This window comes from Micromys minutus, assembly GCF_963924665.1.
Source record: "Micromys minutus genome assembly, chromosome: 13".
Classification (NCBI taxonomy): Eukaryota; Metazoa; Chordata; class Mammalia; order Rodentia; family Muridae; genus Micromys; species Micromys minutus.
In genome coordinates, this window is record NC_137982.1 from 3,448,513 (window position 1) to 3,461,745 (window position 13,233).

At 52.0% G+C, this 13,233-nt stretch overlaps 1 protein-coding gene across 1 annotated transcript; it reads right to left on the minus strand.

Moving 5' to 3' along the window:
• Positions 1–2,853: 2,853 nt before the first annotated feature.
• On the minus strand, positions 2,854–3,996 carry FAM163B (family with sequence similarity 163 member B; the record flags this gene model as incomplete). The annotated part of the gene is made up of 2 exons (XM_080928003.1): positions 2,854–3,264; positions 3,904–3,996. The coding sequence occupies 2 exons, from the start codon at positions 3,994–3,996 to the stop codon at positions 2,854–2,856; spliced, it is 504 nt and encodes a 167-aa protein (XP_080784129.1).
• Between the last annotated feature and the right edge of the window lie 9,237 nt (positions 3,997–13,233).

A 13,233-nucleotide genomic window follows, 5' to 3' on the forward strand; every position in this document is an offset into this window, starting at 1 on the left:
TCCCTGCCAACCTCCTCCCTACTTCTTGGTGCATGTTAATAAAGTGGCTGTATTTATGGCGGCATGCTGGGGTTTTTGTCACTCTGGGCAAACATGGTGGGTAGCCTCAAGGACTCACTGCCCTGCTGCCCAGGGTCTGGGGCTCATTGCGAGGATGGAGCACAGGGCCCTAAGAATGCTAGGAGAGCAGAGGGCACAGGAAGACTCAAGATACAGGACAGGGCTTCTAAGAGCGCCTGCTGCTGTGGGCTTCTTTGGTCTTGGGCATTTCATCAGGTTTCATGAAAAGCCATCAACTACTCTCAATGACCATCTTCAGAGCAGTGTGTGGATGCAGAGACACAAGGGGCTGCCGGCTGGGGGACGCTGCTTCAAACTGGCTTCTCCTGAGTGAAAGAGAACCGAAAGGAAAACAGCTCACATGTGCGCATGCACACAGCTCCCAGGGAGGCAGGGAGGACGGGGCTGAATCTGAGGTGACCAGGGTTAGTCAACCTCAGCACTCAGGAGGAGCCTTTGGGCCCAGGTAGTAGAGGGGCTGGTGGCTGTCTCCTGTGCTGTGTGGTCAGTCTGCCCAGGACAGGTCTGACAAAAAGCATTGTTCCTGAAGGGCTTAGTGTTTTGGGGGAAACTGAGGCAGCCACACAGTCCAGTGCATTGTTCCTTCTGCGTGTGCCTGTACCACAAGGGCTGAATCAGGATGTCTGTTCCCAGAGATTTTATTTTAGCTCCTAAATCCAGGAGTTAGTGGCTTGGGAGGCAGTTATGTTTCAGCTGGGATCAGACAGAGCATGCCTCAGGGGCTGTGGGTATCATCAGCGAGCAGCTATGCTGATGTAAGCTCAGGGGACAGCCAGTCACTTGTCCCCAAGAAGCACAGCCTATCATGTTCAGTCCATTCTGATCAGTTAACAGCACTTATGGAAGCCCCTGGCATGTTACGATGCCCCCTTTGCCCGAGAGCTGCTCCCCAGCTTGGGCTGAGAAGGTTTGCTCCATCTGCTTCCAGGGAAGGTCTGTGCCTGAAGGTGCCCAGTGGATGGACGGACAAGCAGCCACACACCAAGCTGTGGGAAACAAATTTATTGTTTTTTTTTTTTTTTTTTTTTTTTGCTTTGTTTCAGGGTGCCTTGTGGGTCCCTGGCAGGTCCTGTGGTGGTGTCGAGTGGTAGGGACAGATGCTTAATTCACTTGGAAGATGTTTGAAAGTCTATACAGAGATAAGGGGGGAGGGGGAGGAGGCAAAGACAGAGCAACCCAGAGCACCCCTCCCCACCTCACCCATACCCTAAGCAATGCAAAGGACAGATGCCATAGGATGGAATGGGACAATGGGAGGAGAGGGTTAAGAAGTAGACTGGGGACATCTGTGACTCTAAGGGTAGACTCTGTTAGCAAGACTGAACCGAGGCAGGAAAATAAGGAGAAAGGTATTCAGAATGCCAAAACCAGCAGATCCTCACTAGCCTGGGTCAGCTGCCTGTAAAAAGTGTGGAGGTCTCTGCTGTGGTACCTGGCTCAGGGGTGGCCACTGTCCTACAGGAAGGCACCTTCATGGGGACACTTGCTCCCATCTGGAGCTCCATGGTAGGGCCTGGGGATGAAAGATGCCCTAAGAGGAAAGGAAGCTGAGGCTATGCAGCCAAGAATGGCTCTTTTTTGGAGGAGAACTGTATTTCTGATGGCTAGAGCCCTGGGCTTGGAGCATCTTGGTCACCTGACACTGTTTTCTCAGACAGCTGGGGACTTAGGTGGAGACAGGACTTTCATACAGGAGCAGTAAGCCCTGGCTGGCTAGACCTGGGGTGGCTCATTCTGAGCAGGAAACAGGAAGTGGATGGGCTATAGCTCAACTTCCCCTAAGGACCTTAGTACCTACTGAGGACCAGAGTTCAAAGGGCTTTCTGCAGCCAGGCCCCCCACCCCCAAAACTACATGCGCGAGGAGGCAAACCCATGGATGGGATGGCCTGCCTAAGAGTCACAGCAAGTTGACACCCCAGACCTCTGTGCATAGCTGAGCCGCCTCCTGGGCTTCCGCACCCTTACTGGATGTGTCTGTCAGTTGTCTGGGTTTAGGGCTAAGTACTGGATGTGTAAATTTTAGTGTCAACTCTCCCAGAGCAGGGGCCTCTGTGCATATATACCTCTTCTCTCAGCGAAAAGAAGCGTGGATATAGAGCAAGCGTCCAAGAACACTGTGACTTCTAAATTCTCCCTCCTAATAGGGAGACCTGTCCATCTTGAGGGAGGCCAGAGCGATGGGCATCTCAAGCTTGGGTCAGATGCTTGGTATCTAGGTTCAGGGGCATGAGACAGAGGGGCTGGGAGAAGAAATGAAGAGATGGTGGGGAGAAGAAGGACGGGAAAGGGGAGACAGGGTGAAGGGACAGAATCTTTATTTGCTCCACAGTCTCAAGTTCATGCTTGTAGGGCCGCTGGCAGCCCGTGAGGCCACTGCTCCCTTAAGCAGGTAGGAAGCCCAAGGCCTGGTGAGGGCCTGACAGGTAAGACCATGAAGCCAGAGACAGACGAGTTGCTAGGGACATTATCCACCTTCTGACTTCCTGAAAATAGGACCTGGCCCTTGGGCCCCAACACAGCCTTACCTTACCCTCCTGTGCCCTGCCTCCCTTCTTGTGCCAGCTGTCCCTACTCACAGCTGCCACATCTGGTTCATTGGGCTTTTATCCTTGCAGAGGGCCCAAGGCTTCCACATTCCTGGAACCCCTAGAACAAGGATACAGGGAAGACTGGCTGAGCAGAGGTCTGGAGATAAGGTCAGGGTGTGCTGTGGGTGTCCTGTCATGATCTCAGGACCCAGGGCTGGGTGCCTGGGCAGCATAGAGGCCTGTCACACGTCAGTGCTTACACTACGGCTTCGGGAAAAGGCCTCCCGCATGGCAGAGAGGCGGTTGGGGTTGAGCGCCTGCAGGCCCCCAAAGCTCGCAGATGGCAGCTCCACATCTTCCTGGCTGATGCTTTTGTAGGCCACACGGCCCCCGCCGTTGCGCACACCCTCAAAGTCGTCGTCCTCTGGCTCCTGCAGGAAGAAGGTGGGTGGCTCGTACTGGGAGCAGCTGCGGCAGAGGGCACGGGCCTGCGGGGACCTTTGGCTGAAAGAGGTGGTGGCGGTGGGGTAGAGAGCAGGCCCGTTGGTCAGCACGAGGTTGCGGTTGGAATGCAGGGGCGGCAGGTGGGAGTGCACAGCGAAGTCGGGTTCCTCCTCGTCCTCCTCGGATTCGTCCTTCCTGCAGCAGTAATACTGTGGGCAGAGGGCCAGGTGACCACAGTGCACATCCCATCAGTGTCCCCTGAAAGGTGGCCCTTCTCAGTCACCTCCACCTGCTCCACCACCACCCAGCACCTACCCCACCCGCTTGGAGCTGAGGTCCCTGTAATATGTCACTTATCTCTCTCACCCACACAGCTTGATGTAACTTTCTATTTGCAGGCAGACAAACTGAGGCACAAATGGGTAAGAAACCTGAAGGTAAGCTGAGCTGGTTAGTCCATTTCATATCCTAGAGTTGATTCACAGGCACTGGGGGTGCCTTGCACATGGGATCCCCTTCCTCTCGGGAAGACAAGGGACCTCAAGACCCTCTACAGCTCGAGTGGGGAAGGATGTGTAAGACAATACACTGTTTGCAGCTGCCATCCTGGAGGGTGCTGTGTCCCTGGCTAAGTCCTTGGTGGTCTCTGAGCCTCAGCCAAAGCCACCAGTTAGCTGGAGAGCTGGCCACTGGACGGCACAGACATAAACCCATGGAGAGCATCTCCCCTGAAGTCTGGTTGTACCCTCCTGCACTATACCCTGGATCCTGGTCAGGTGAATCCCTCTGCAGAGTCACCCTCCAGGCTCCACTCCAGCCCGGTCCCCTTCCCCGTTCCTTGAAAGTACCTGAAGCCGACAGTAGCACAGGACAGCAATGATACAGAGCAGAATCACAGTTGCCAAGATGCCCCCAGTGATGACCACAGTCCCGGCTGTCATCCGCCCACTTCTCCATCAACAACCTGCAACAGACGCCACAGTCACATCTCTGTTATTGCCTCTATGCACAGCCACGAGGCCCACAAGGCCATCCAGAGGGGGAAGGCAACACCCTTCAGAATGTGCTCACCACAGACTGGAAATCAGCTTGGGATGGGGCGGGCAGGAGGAGATTCCCAGCCTCCAAGCCCTGCTCCATCTCTTAGCCTCAGTATTCCCATTTGCAAAAGGGGACTTGAGTTGCAGACAGCTGTCAGCTGCTGTGTGGGTTCTGGGAGCCAGGGGCCTTTGGAAGAGCCGCTGGTGCCCTTAACCATGGAGCCATCTCTCCAGCCTGTGACCTGAAATACACACACTTTGTCTGTCTGTCTGTCTGTGTGCACAGTGCCTATGCACACAAGTGTACACGACATGTCAGTGTGCAGGCCACAGGTCAATATCAGCTGTCTCCTTCATCTGTTCCTACCTTACTTTTGGAGACAGTTTACTTACTAAGCCCAAGGCTCACCGATTGGCTAGCTGCCTGGCCAATGAGCTCTTGTGTCTGATTCCCCAGTACTGGGGTTCCAGATGTGTGCCACCATACTGTGCTTTTCCATGAGTGCTAGGAAGTGGAACCCAGGTCCTTATGCATGGAAGGCAAGCATTTTTTTTTACCCACCGAGCCATCTCCCAAGTCCTACAGCAAAGTTTTCCTGAGGACATCTTTTAGCATTGGCTGTGATACTCCCCCTTTTAACCCAACGTTTCCTCCTACTTTAAAAAAGTGTACCCAATGCAGGGCATGGTGGCACTTATCTGTGACCACAGCAGGGAAACAGAGGCAGGAGGACCAGGAGTTGGAAGTCATCTTCAGCAACGTAACAACTCTGAGGTCACCCTGGAATACATGAGACCCTGCCTCAAAAACATCAAATAAACGCCAGACTCAGTTCAGCTGAGTGCTGGTTTCAGATCTGGTGTATCTGGCTCTTTGCCTATTTCCCCACATTTCCTTCCACGGTATAATTTCTGACATATCGCACTGCTTAACAGGGCTAATCCCATTCACATATGTAGTGATGGTAAAATGCACAGCACACACATTCACCATTTTCACTGCCTCTGTCTAGCTGTGCATGTATGTGCTGTGTGAGGTCAGAGGGCCATCAACCACAGCCTTTATTAGGACATGTCTTTCTTGGTTTTGTTTTCTGACTTACATGTTTTATAACATCTATTTCTTTGTGTGCTCGCATCATTGGAGATCAGAGAACAACTTTGGAAGTCAGCTCTCTCCTACCCTGTCCCAGGGATGGAGCCGGGTTGTCAGGCTTAGCCGAAAGCATTTCCGTCCACGGAGCCTTCTTGATAGCTTTAGTTGTGTGGGGATGCAGGGGAAAGAGTGAGGGAAGAGTTGTTGGGCTTTATTTTGTTTCAACAGGTTCTGTCATTGGCTTGGCACTTGCCACGCAGTTGAAATGGCTGGCCAGCAAGCCTGCCCCGCCCATCAGCTTCTCCCCGCCTCCCCAGTGCAAGGATTACAAAATCACACTATCCCTGGATTTTTTTCCTTTTGTTTTGTGTGTGTGTATGTGTGTCTCTGTGTGTAAATATGTCTGTGTGTATATGTGTATGTGTGTATATGTGTTTATGTGTATGTTTGTGTCTGTATCGAAGTGTATGTGTGTGTACAGAAGATAAAACTCAGATTTGTGTGTGTGTATGTCTGTGTCTCTGTGTGTGTTTATGTGTGTGTCTCTGTGTATGTGTGTGTTTATGTGTGTTTGTGTATGTGTGCATGTATGTGTGCTTATGTATGTTTGTGTATGTGTGTTTGTGTGCATGTGTGTGTGTTTTTGTGTGTTTGTGTGCAGCAAACACTGACTGAGGCATCTCTTCAGTCCTATTCTCACCATTACGTGTCCAGTTTAATATCACAAGTAGATTTTCTTTCTAGAACTTTCTCGTCTTGTGAGACTGGGGGAAAAACAATTTCTTTTCATTTAGAAAAGTTATATACTAGAAAAATATATTCCCTGTAACGTTATAGGAAAGTGATGGGGAACCACTCACGTTGCAAAACAACCTGGATGACTCTCAGGACAGTTTCTTAGAAGACAGGTTTCTGCTGCCCGGGCGGCACGAGCTCTTCACTGCAAGGAGCACACAGCTGCAGTCTATGTGCCACTTTCGGGGCTCACCCCAAAGGGCCTGAGCTCATTAACAGCCCCACCCCAGAACACAGATTCTCTTTCACAGACTTCCCTTCCTCTTTTGCAGGGTGACTATTCCCACCTTGGCCAGGGCCGTTTGAAGCAAGGCTTCACAGCGTCTCATAGCCCTTCCATGTTCCAGGGCTCTTCCTGACCTGCCCTAGTACCTGGGCAAGCCCAGCCTTTTCTCCATTACTAAGAGTCTCTGGTCTTTCAGGGAGTACGGGAGATGACATGAAGGAAGTGACCAGAATATCTTAAGGGAAAGCCAACTTGTCTCAGTCTACCCATAAGCACTTCTGTACAGATGACAGGGGACACTCAGAAAAGCTTCCTCTGTCTGGCCTCTTTGTCCTTTGCAATGCCATCCTCACAGTGAGTCTGCTCGTGTTGTGACCCACTTGTGTTAGAACCTTTGATTCCAGAGTTCTCAACTGCCCGACTCATGCCTGCATTCTCTGTGACTCAAAAAGCAATGGAACTGTTCACCTCGCAGGACTTCCTATGTCGTAGAGTTGGCATGTTTCCTTGTATGTCAGTTAGCAGGTCCTTCACGGCCGCTCAGAACTCTAAGCTGGCCTCCTGATGCATCAGGACACCTGGAGTCAGGTCCCCTTCCTGTGATGTTGCACTGACAATGGTTCAGCCTGGTTCTGTCATCACTTACTCAGGTTCTCCCAGGCGAAATTAAATGAGCTTGCTGATCTGGTGATCGCAAAGCCTGGTCTGAAGAGGGAAGGGCATCTGTGCCCAGTTCTTACCCCATCACCTCCTAGAGTGGACCGAGCTCCCTGAGGCTTGAGGCTGTGTCTGAGGCTCATTGCAGCACAGCTGACCGCTGGACGGGTTTCCACCAACTGAAGTCAGTGTTCCCATTGTCCAGATGGGACTGTGGGTTTGGAGACCTCTCCGTGGCTACTGCTGTGCCATCCCAGGGACCTCATGAGCCCTTGGTGGAGTTTTACAGGGTGGTACTCCCTGCCTCAACGTTCACAACATCAGAACCTGGGCTCTTTTATTACGAACAAATTCATCAATTCATCTGTATGCGTGCCTCATGCTCTTGAGACAGGGCTGTTCACTGAACCTGGAGCTCACTATTTATTTGCTAGGCTGGGGACCAAGACAGTGCTCTCCTGTCTCCAACCCAGTGCCAAAGCTACAGGTGCAGGGACACATCCCCAGCATTTTCCACCGGTGCTGGAGTTCCTAACCCCAGCTCTTACCTACTAAACCATCTCTCAGCGTGTTGCTTTTATCCCACTGTTTTTGAGACATAACATCAAAAATGTAAAGTAAACCAAGCTAGCCTCAGACCCCCAGGCCTCCTGACCCCACTTTTCAAGTGCTGAGACTGCAGGCAGGTATCTCCTGCCAACATGCTTGATATTTTCATGAACCATGCATATTTGCACTTAAACTCTGGAATTCTGTCTTTTGGTTTGAGTTTTTACTCATTAAAATTCAACCCTTTACTTCTCTTTCAATAACCTAAATGTACTTGCTCTCCCTCTTGTATCTGTAGTAATTTTGAAATGGCAACAATGCAAGGCCACAGTTTGTCCCTCTCTGTGTTTGATCCCACGGGGATAGAGCCCAATCAAAAGACTTTCAAAGTCACAAATAATTCTCAACAGTGGCTTCCCACCACCTTCACGCTCGGGTTCATTTTCTTCTTATTTGTTTTTAACCTAAAAATTAATTAAAAATTGCTTTTTAGTTATAGAAAGTCCTACAGACCACACACAGCACAAATCCAGGTGCATTTGAAGCTTGAAGCCTGTCCTCCTTTCCTTCACTTCTTCCTCTGCTCTGCCCTGGAAGTAACAATCTGTCTTAGCTCTCCATTTCTCCTTCCACAGTTTCATCTTAAACATACACTCACACGCACATGCACACGCACACTTTCCCTTTCTAGTCTCAAAGAGAACTGCTGTTAAGACTTGTAGCTCCTTCCTTTGCTTCATGCAGTGGTCTAGCCCAGTGCTCCGAGAATGGTCTTAGGGAGCCCTCTGCATCCACTGTGGAGCTTCCCTAGTGTCCTCACACCCAGGTCTTGCTCCTTTAGGCAGAAGAACCCAAGCTCTCCCAGCTGACCCTACAGACACAATTATCCACTTTTAGTGATACAGAAATGTGCAAGGAGTCTCCCTCTGGTACATGTTTCTAAATCTCTGCTAAACCTGCCCGAAGACTTGTTGGGATTTGGGTTGATGATCTTCCGGGAGTGTATGAGAGTAACTGACAGACTGGTGTTTACTTTTGACTCTCCAGGTCTAGGTGGGCAGTATATATGAGGTGTTACTACATACTTTACAGTTTGACTCAGGAGGGTCAGATAGCCTAGTAGTTTGAAACTGGGGTCTGGGTACAGCTGGAAGAGACAGACATGTACTAACAGGGAGAGTCATGCTCAGACCATGCATTGAGGCAAGGCTGGGACTGGAATTCAGATCCCAGAAGACAGATGGACAGACAGATGACAGGTAGGTCCAGACAGACCCAGAGCAACAAGGCAAGAGATACAGACAGACATAGGGACAACTCCAAATACAGGCAAGTCCAGACAGCCCCAAAGTGTGAGACAATGGGGCGCAGACATGCTGGAGAGACAGAAAGGAAGGAGCTCCAGGGACCCCACACATTCCTGGGCATGCTGCCTGGCAGCTCTGGCCCCCTCGGTCTCTCAGGAGGCTGGGGCCAGCTGGCTAGCTGGCCTTGCTAGGGCTGCATGCCTGCAGAGAAAGAGCTGGGAGCAGGCAGGCAGTAGATGTGAGGCAGGGCTGCCCAGGTACATGGCACACTTCTAACAGTAGGGTAAAACAGATGGGCAGTCACTGTGGCCACTAGGATCAATTGCCCTGCTCTTTATCCCTCTGTCGGGGTTCAAGGAGCATTGATTTTTCTGGGGTCACTGAAGAGATCCCAGAAAGCTTTTCTCATTGGTCAGAGAAGCTGGGAAGGGTGAGGTAGCTACTGGAACTCTATCTAGGAAGAGGATACCAGGGAGGGTCTACCGGGGAGGTATATACCAAAGCAAACAATGTCCCAGTTAGGGTGTGCCAACCTAGCACACAGTGGTGTCTTATGATTGAAAGACACAGGGACAGGGCCCTGGTGGTTATAAGAGGAGGGAGGAGGAGAAGCCAGGGTCTCTGATGCACAGAGGCTGACTTCACTCCTGGCATCCCACCTGCTTGTCAGACAGACCCTCTCTTTAAGATGACATGGGACCCCATGGTTGCCCATTTGTGATGATGTACGAACCATAGCCTGGAAAGGGGAATGTGGCCTGTTCCACATCAGTCCCATCAAGACAAACATTCAGGGTCAGGTTAGAGCCAAATCTATGGATGTGTTCAGGGATGTGTAGGGTCTCTGGGGCTCCCTTTATCTACCTCAGTGCAGCAATGAATGTGTCCTCTGCTACCCCCATGACTGCTGAGCCTTAAATCTTTTCTGTATTAATGACCTAAATCGTACAGCACCCTCACGGAAACATGCACTGCAGCAGACAGTTTGGGGCACAGGCCAGCTCACCCCTCTAGGCTCTGCCTCTGATCCAAGAGGCTCTGGTGGCTGCATTTATGCCCTTCTTGCTTATCCTTATTATAACATGGATATAAATGGGCTTGGGATGGACACAAACCAAACCCTAGGGTTGGAATGCTTCTCTCCTGGGAATTAGAATGGGATTAGGAGATCCTCTGCTCGCTGCTGGTCAACAGCATGTGTGAAGACACATGTGGCCAGGGCTGACATTCTCAGCTAAATGTGCAGAGAGTCAGAATGAGCTGCAGAGGGAGAACAGACACAGATGTGGGGATGTCCTCATGAAGTCTCCAGGGCCCCCCGAGACTGTCAAGATACCACTTTAAGTGGGTTTCTGCTGTTACACCCAAGACAGATTACTAGAGATGGCCCCAATGGGCCACACGTATTGGTGTGAACTTGTCGCACTCAGAGAAGCCGAAGAGGAAGCAAGTGGACTTCAGGGCCCCGAAGGTCAAGATTCAATGTCCTGCAATGACCCTCCACTGGGGCTCACATGTAGGCTCACTGACAGCCAAGGAAACTGAGGCTGGATTCTACTGACAGCATTTGCCCAAGTCGAGGGTGACCACATGGATGTAGGGCTGGAGCTGAGGGAGGAGAAACCTCATAAGAGGCATGACAGGGATGAGGGGACTCCTCAGGCCAGGGAAATAGTGTGCTAAACAATGCACACACACAGACCTGAATGCCAGCCTAGTGCTTCTCCAGTGAGTCACTGGACAGGCCCAAATGCCTGTTTCTCATGCCTCAGTTTCCCCCCTTGGAAGATTTGAGAAACACTGAGGATTCGTTAGGGGCAGCTGATATCATCCTTCAGGCATGACTCTTTCCTCAGGTTTCCAAGGGATCTGGCCACATTCACGGTAGAGCCTCTCCTAGGTCTGCGAGATACACATCCCTCACTTGGTCCTCAGGACCCAGGCTGCTTTTTGCTGCATCTTGGGGCCTGGGTCCTCTCCAGCTGCAGGCAGCCTAGCGGCATGATGGGAAGGGTGCCAGCTCAGGCCAGATGCCCAGGGCTGTCAGCAGCCGCTGCTCCAACACCCGGGCCATCCAGCTGGAGCGTCTCAGCAGCTCTTTGCAGATACATACACACCCGTGATGGGCGCCAGGTCCCAGGGCTGGCCCAGCACAGACGAACAGGCCACTGGCAGCTCTGCTCAGATCCAGCCTGACATCATTTCTAGTTAACTACCAACTGTCTCAGGGGTGAGGCTTCCCTTGGCTCTATCCACCTGCCTTCCCTCGGGGATACTTTCCCCATACTTCCGTTGCCGTTAGAGCCAAATATATGTTCGCTTAATCCAGAAAGCTTTCCTGAGTTTCTTCAGTGTGTACCATGTATTTGAAAAACACCAAAGGAACCATGTGGCAATAGAAGGAGGGGAGGGACCAGAGGTCACCCTGCTGTTTGTTGGTTCTTCCCAACACTTCTCAAGGGCCAGGACTTTTCACAGCTGCCCCCTCCACCCCCAGCTCCTTCATCTGCAGTGTGGATTTGGTACAGTTAATCCATAGGCTTCCATGTACTCCACATCGTTGGATTTTTTTAACCAACCCGCAAGGGGTCATGGTGATTTAAATGTACAACCAAATGTGAGGGTCCTGGATATGAACGGTGGCTAGCACTGAGTCAAGGGAGCAGGGAAAGGGTTTCTGATCTGTTTGTCCTTGCCTGGGGGAGATCTTCCCCACAGGTTCTGAAAAAGGCTAACCTCAGAGTCTAATGATGTGTTTATAACAAGATGAAGAGAGGGGGTATATATCCTAAAGGGGTGTGGGGTAAGGGGGTGCCTCCAGTGGACCCATGTTGAGGCATCCCTTCCCCCTGAGGATTCTGTAGTATAGAATAGAGTTTATTCAGGGCATGGGGAGGGGAGTTAAGAGGGTAGTGGAGGCCGAGGGGGGAGAGGAGCCCCCCATGAGCACATGGGGGGAGGGGAGAGAAAAGGGAGAGAAGGGACAAACGGGGTGGGGGGTAAGAGAGTAAGAGAGAGGAGGGGGCAAGCAGCCCTTTTATAGTGTCAGGCACACCTGGCTGTTGCCAGGTAACTGTGGGGTGGAGCTTAGACAGAATGCTAACACCTAAGAGAACCAGGAATGCTTGGGGCTCAGGGAAGGAGTTGGGCTGTACCCATTGGGGGAAGAAGCTAGGGAGTTTTCTGGAAAGAGTTTCTATGCTGGTCCTTGAGGGATGGAGTAGAGGGAAAGAGCCCGAGGGGCCCAGGACAACCAGGCAGAGGCCTCCTCACAGCCCGTCCGCACCCCTAAGGCAATTCTGCAGTCTCCTCATGCCAGCCAATGCAATTTGGCAGGGCTCTTGCTGAACTGTTAATTACCCCCCTGGGACCATAAATGGGTTTACAGCCTTATAAACCCGGGTCTCTCCATCCCCTTCTCTGTTTCTTCAAGGGCAAAGTGTAAGATGGAGCCACTCTGTGGACCCTCCACCCATTTTTGGAATCTGTATGTGTGCTGGGGGTGGGGGGTGTTCTGGTGAGTGACAGCGTGTTTCCCATAACCCATGTCTAGGCAGCCAGCCTGGAGAATGGCCATGTTACAAGCTCCCGTTGTCTCCCCTGTAGAGGCCCAAGCGTCGGGGGCGGGGACAGGCAGGAAACACCTGGCAGCAGAACCAGACGCCTCCACCTGCCTCCTCCAGTGAGCTCCCTCCCCTGGCAGGAGCCCCCCACGTAGCTGCCATCTGGACTGTGTATCCTGTGTTTAACCCCCTCCTTTCTCCACTCTCCTTGCTGTACCCACTTTGCTTTCCAGCCTCAGAAGACCTTTGCACCCGACTTCAGCCCCTGCCAGGGCCCCACAGGATACAGGGCACATGGAAAGGTTTTACGAAGGCCAGTGCTCTGGAGCGGGGGGGGGGGGGGGGGGGGGATGTCGCTGCCTCCATGCACCCAGGGATTTCCACAGGGCATCAGAATTGAGAGCCTAGCAAACACAGCTTTCGTGGGCCATGGTGGCGCAGCACAGGACCCTGAAACTGGTTAGTTTAATGAGGATCTCTTCCAACTCAGTGAGGTACGACTAATGCTCACTCCAGATGGAGAAACTGAGGCTGGGACAGAGAGGGTTGGCTCTGTCTGGGAATCCAGGCTGGCTGCCTCACAGCGTGTTTTCCTTGCCAGAGTCTGGGCAAGAGCTTATGGGGACTCAGAACCTTTTCCCTCCTCCAAACACATCTGTCTGGTTACAAGTATTTCTGCTACCTGGGAGCCCAGGGGCCCTGCGGTCCTGAGCGAGCAAAGAGAGGCCTACAGGGTTCCTGTCTAGACCTCCTCTGCATTTGTTCCCAATTTCACGCTCTGCGGGCTCCCAGATTCCTGCGTTCGTTCAATAATAAATAGATGGGAAAGCGTTCAGCAGCTCTGTGTGGCTGGGTTGGTCTCAGAGACACTAACCAGAGCCCACCACAAGGGAGGGCTGACAGGAGGCAGCTTGCTGGAGGGCAGCTGCCAGCAATGTTGGAATG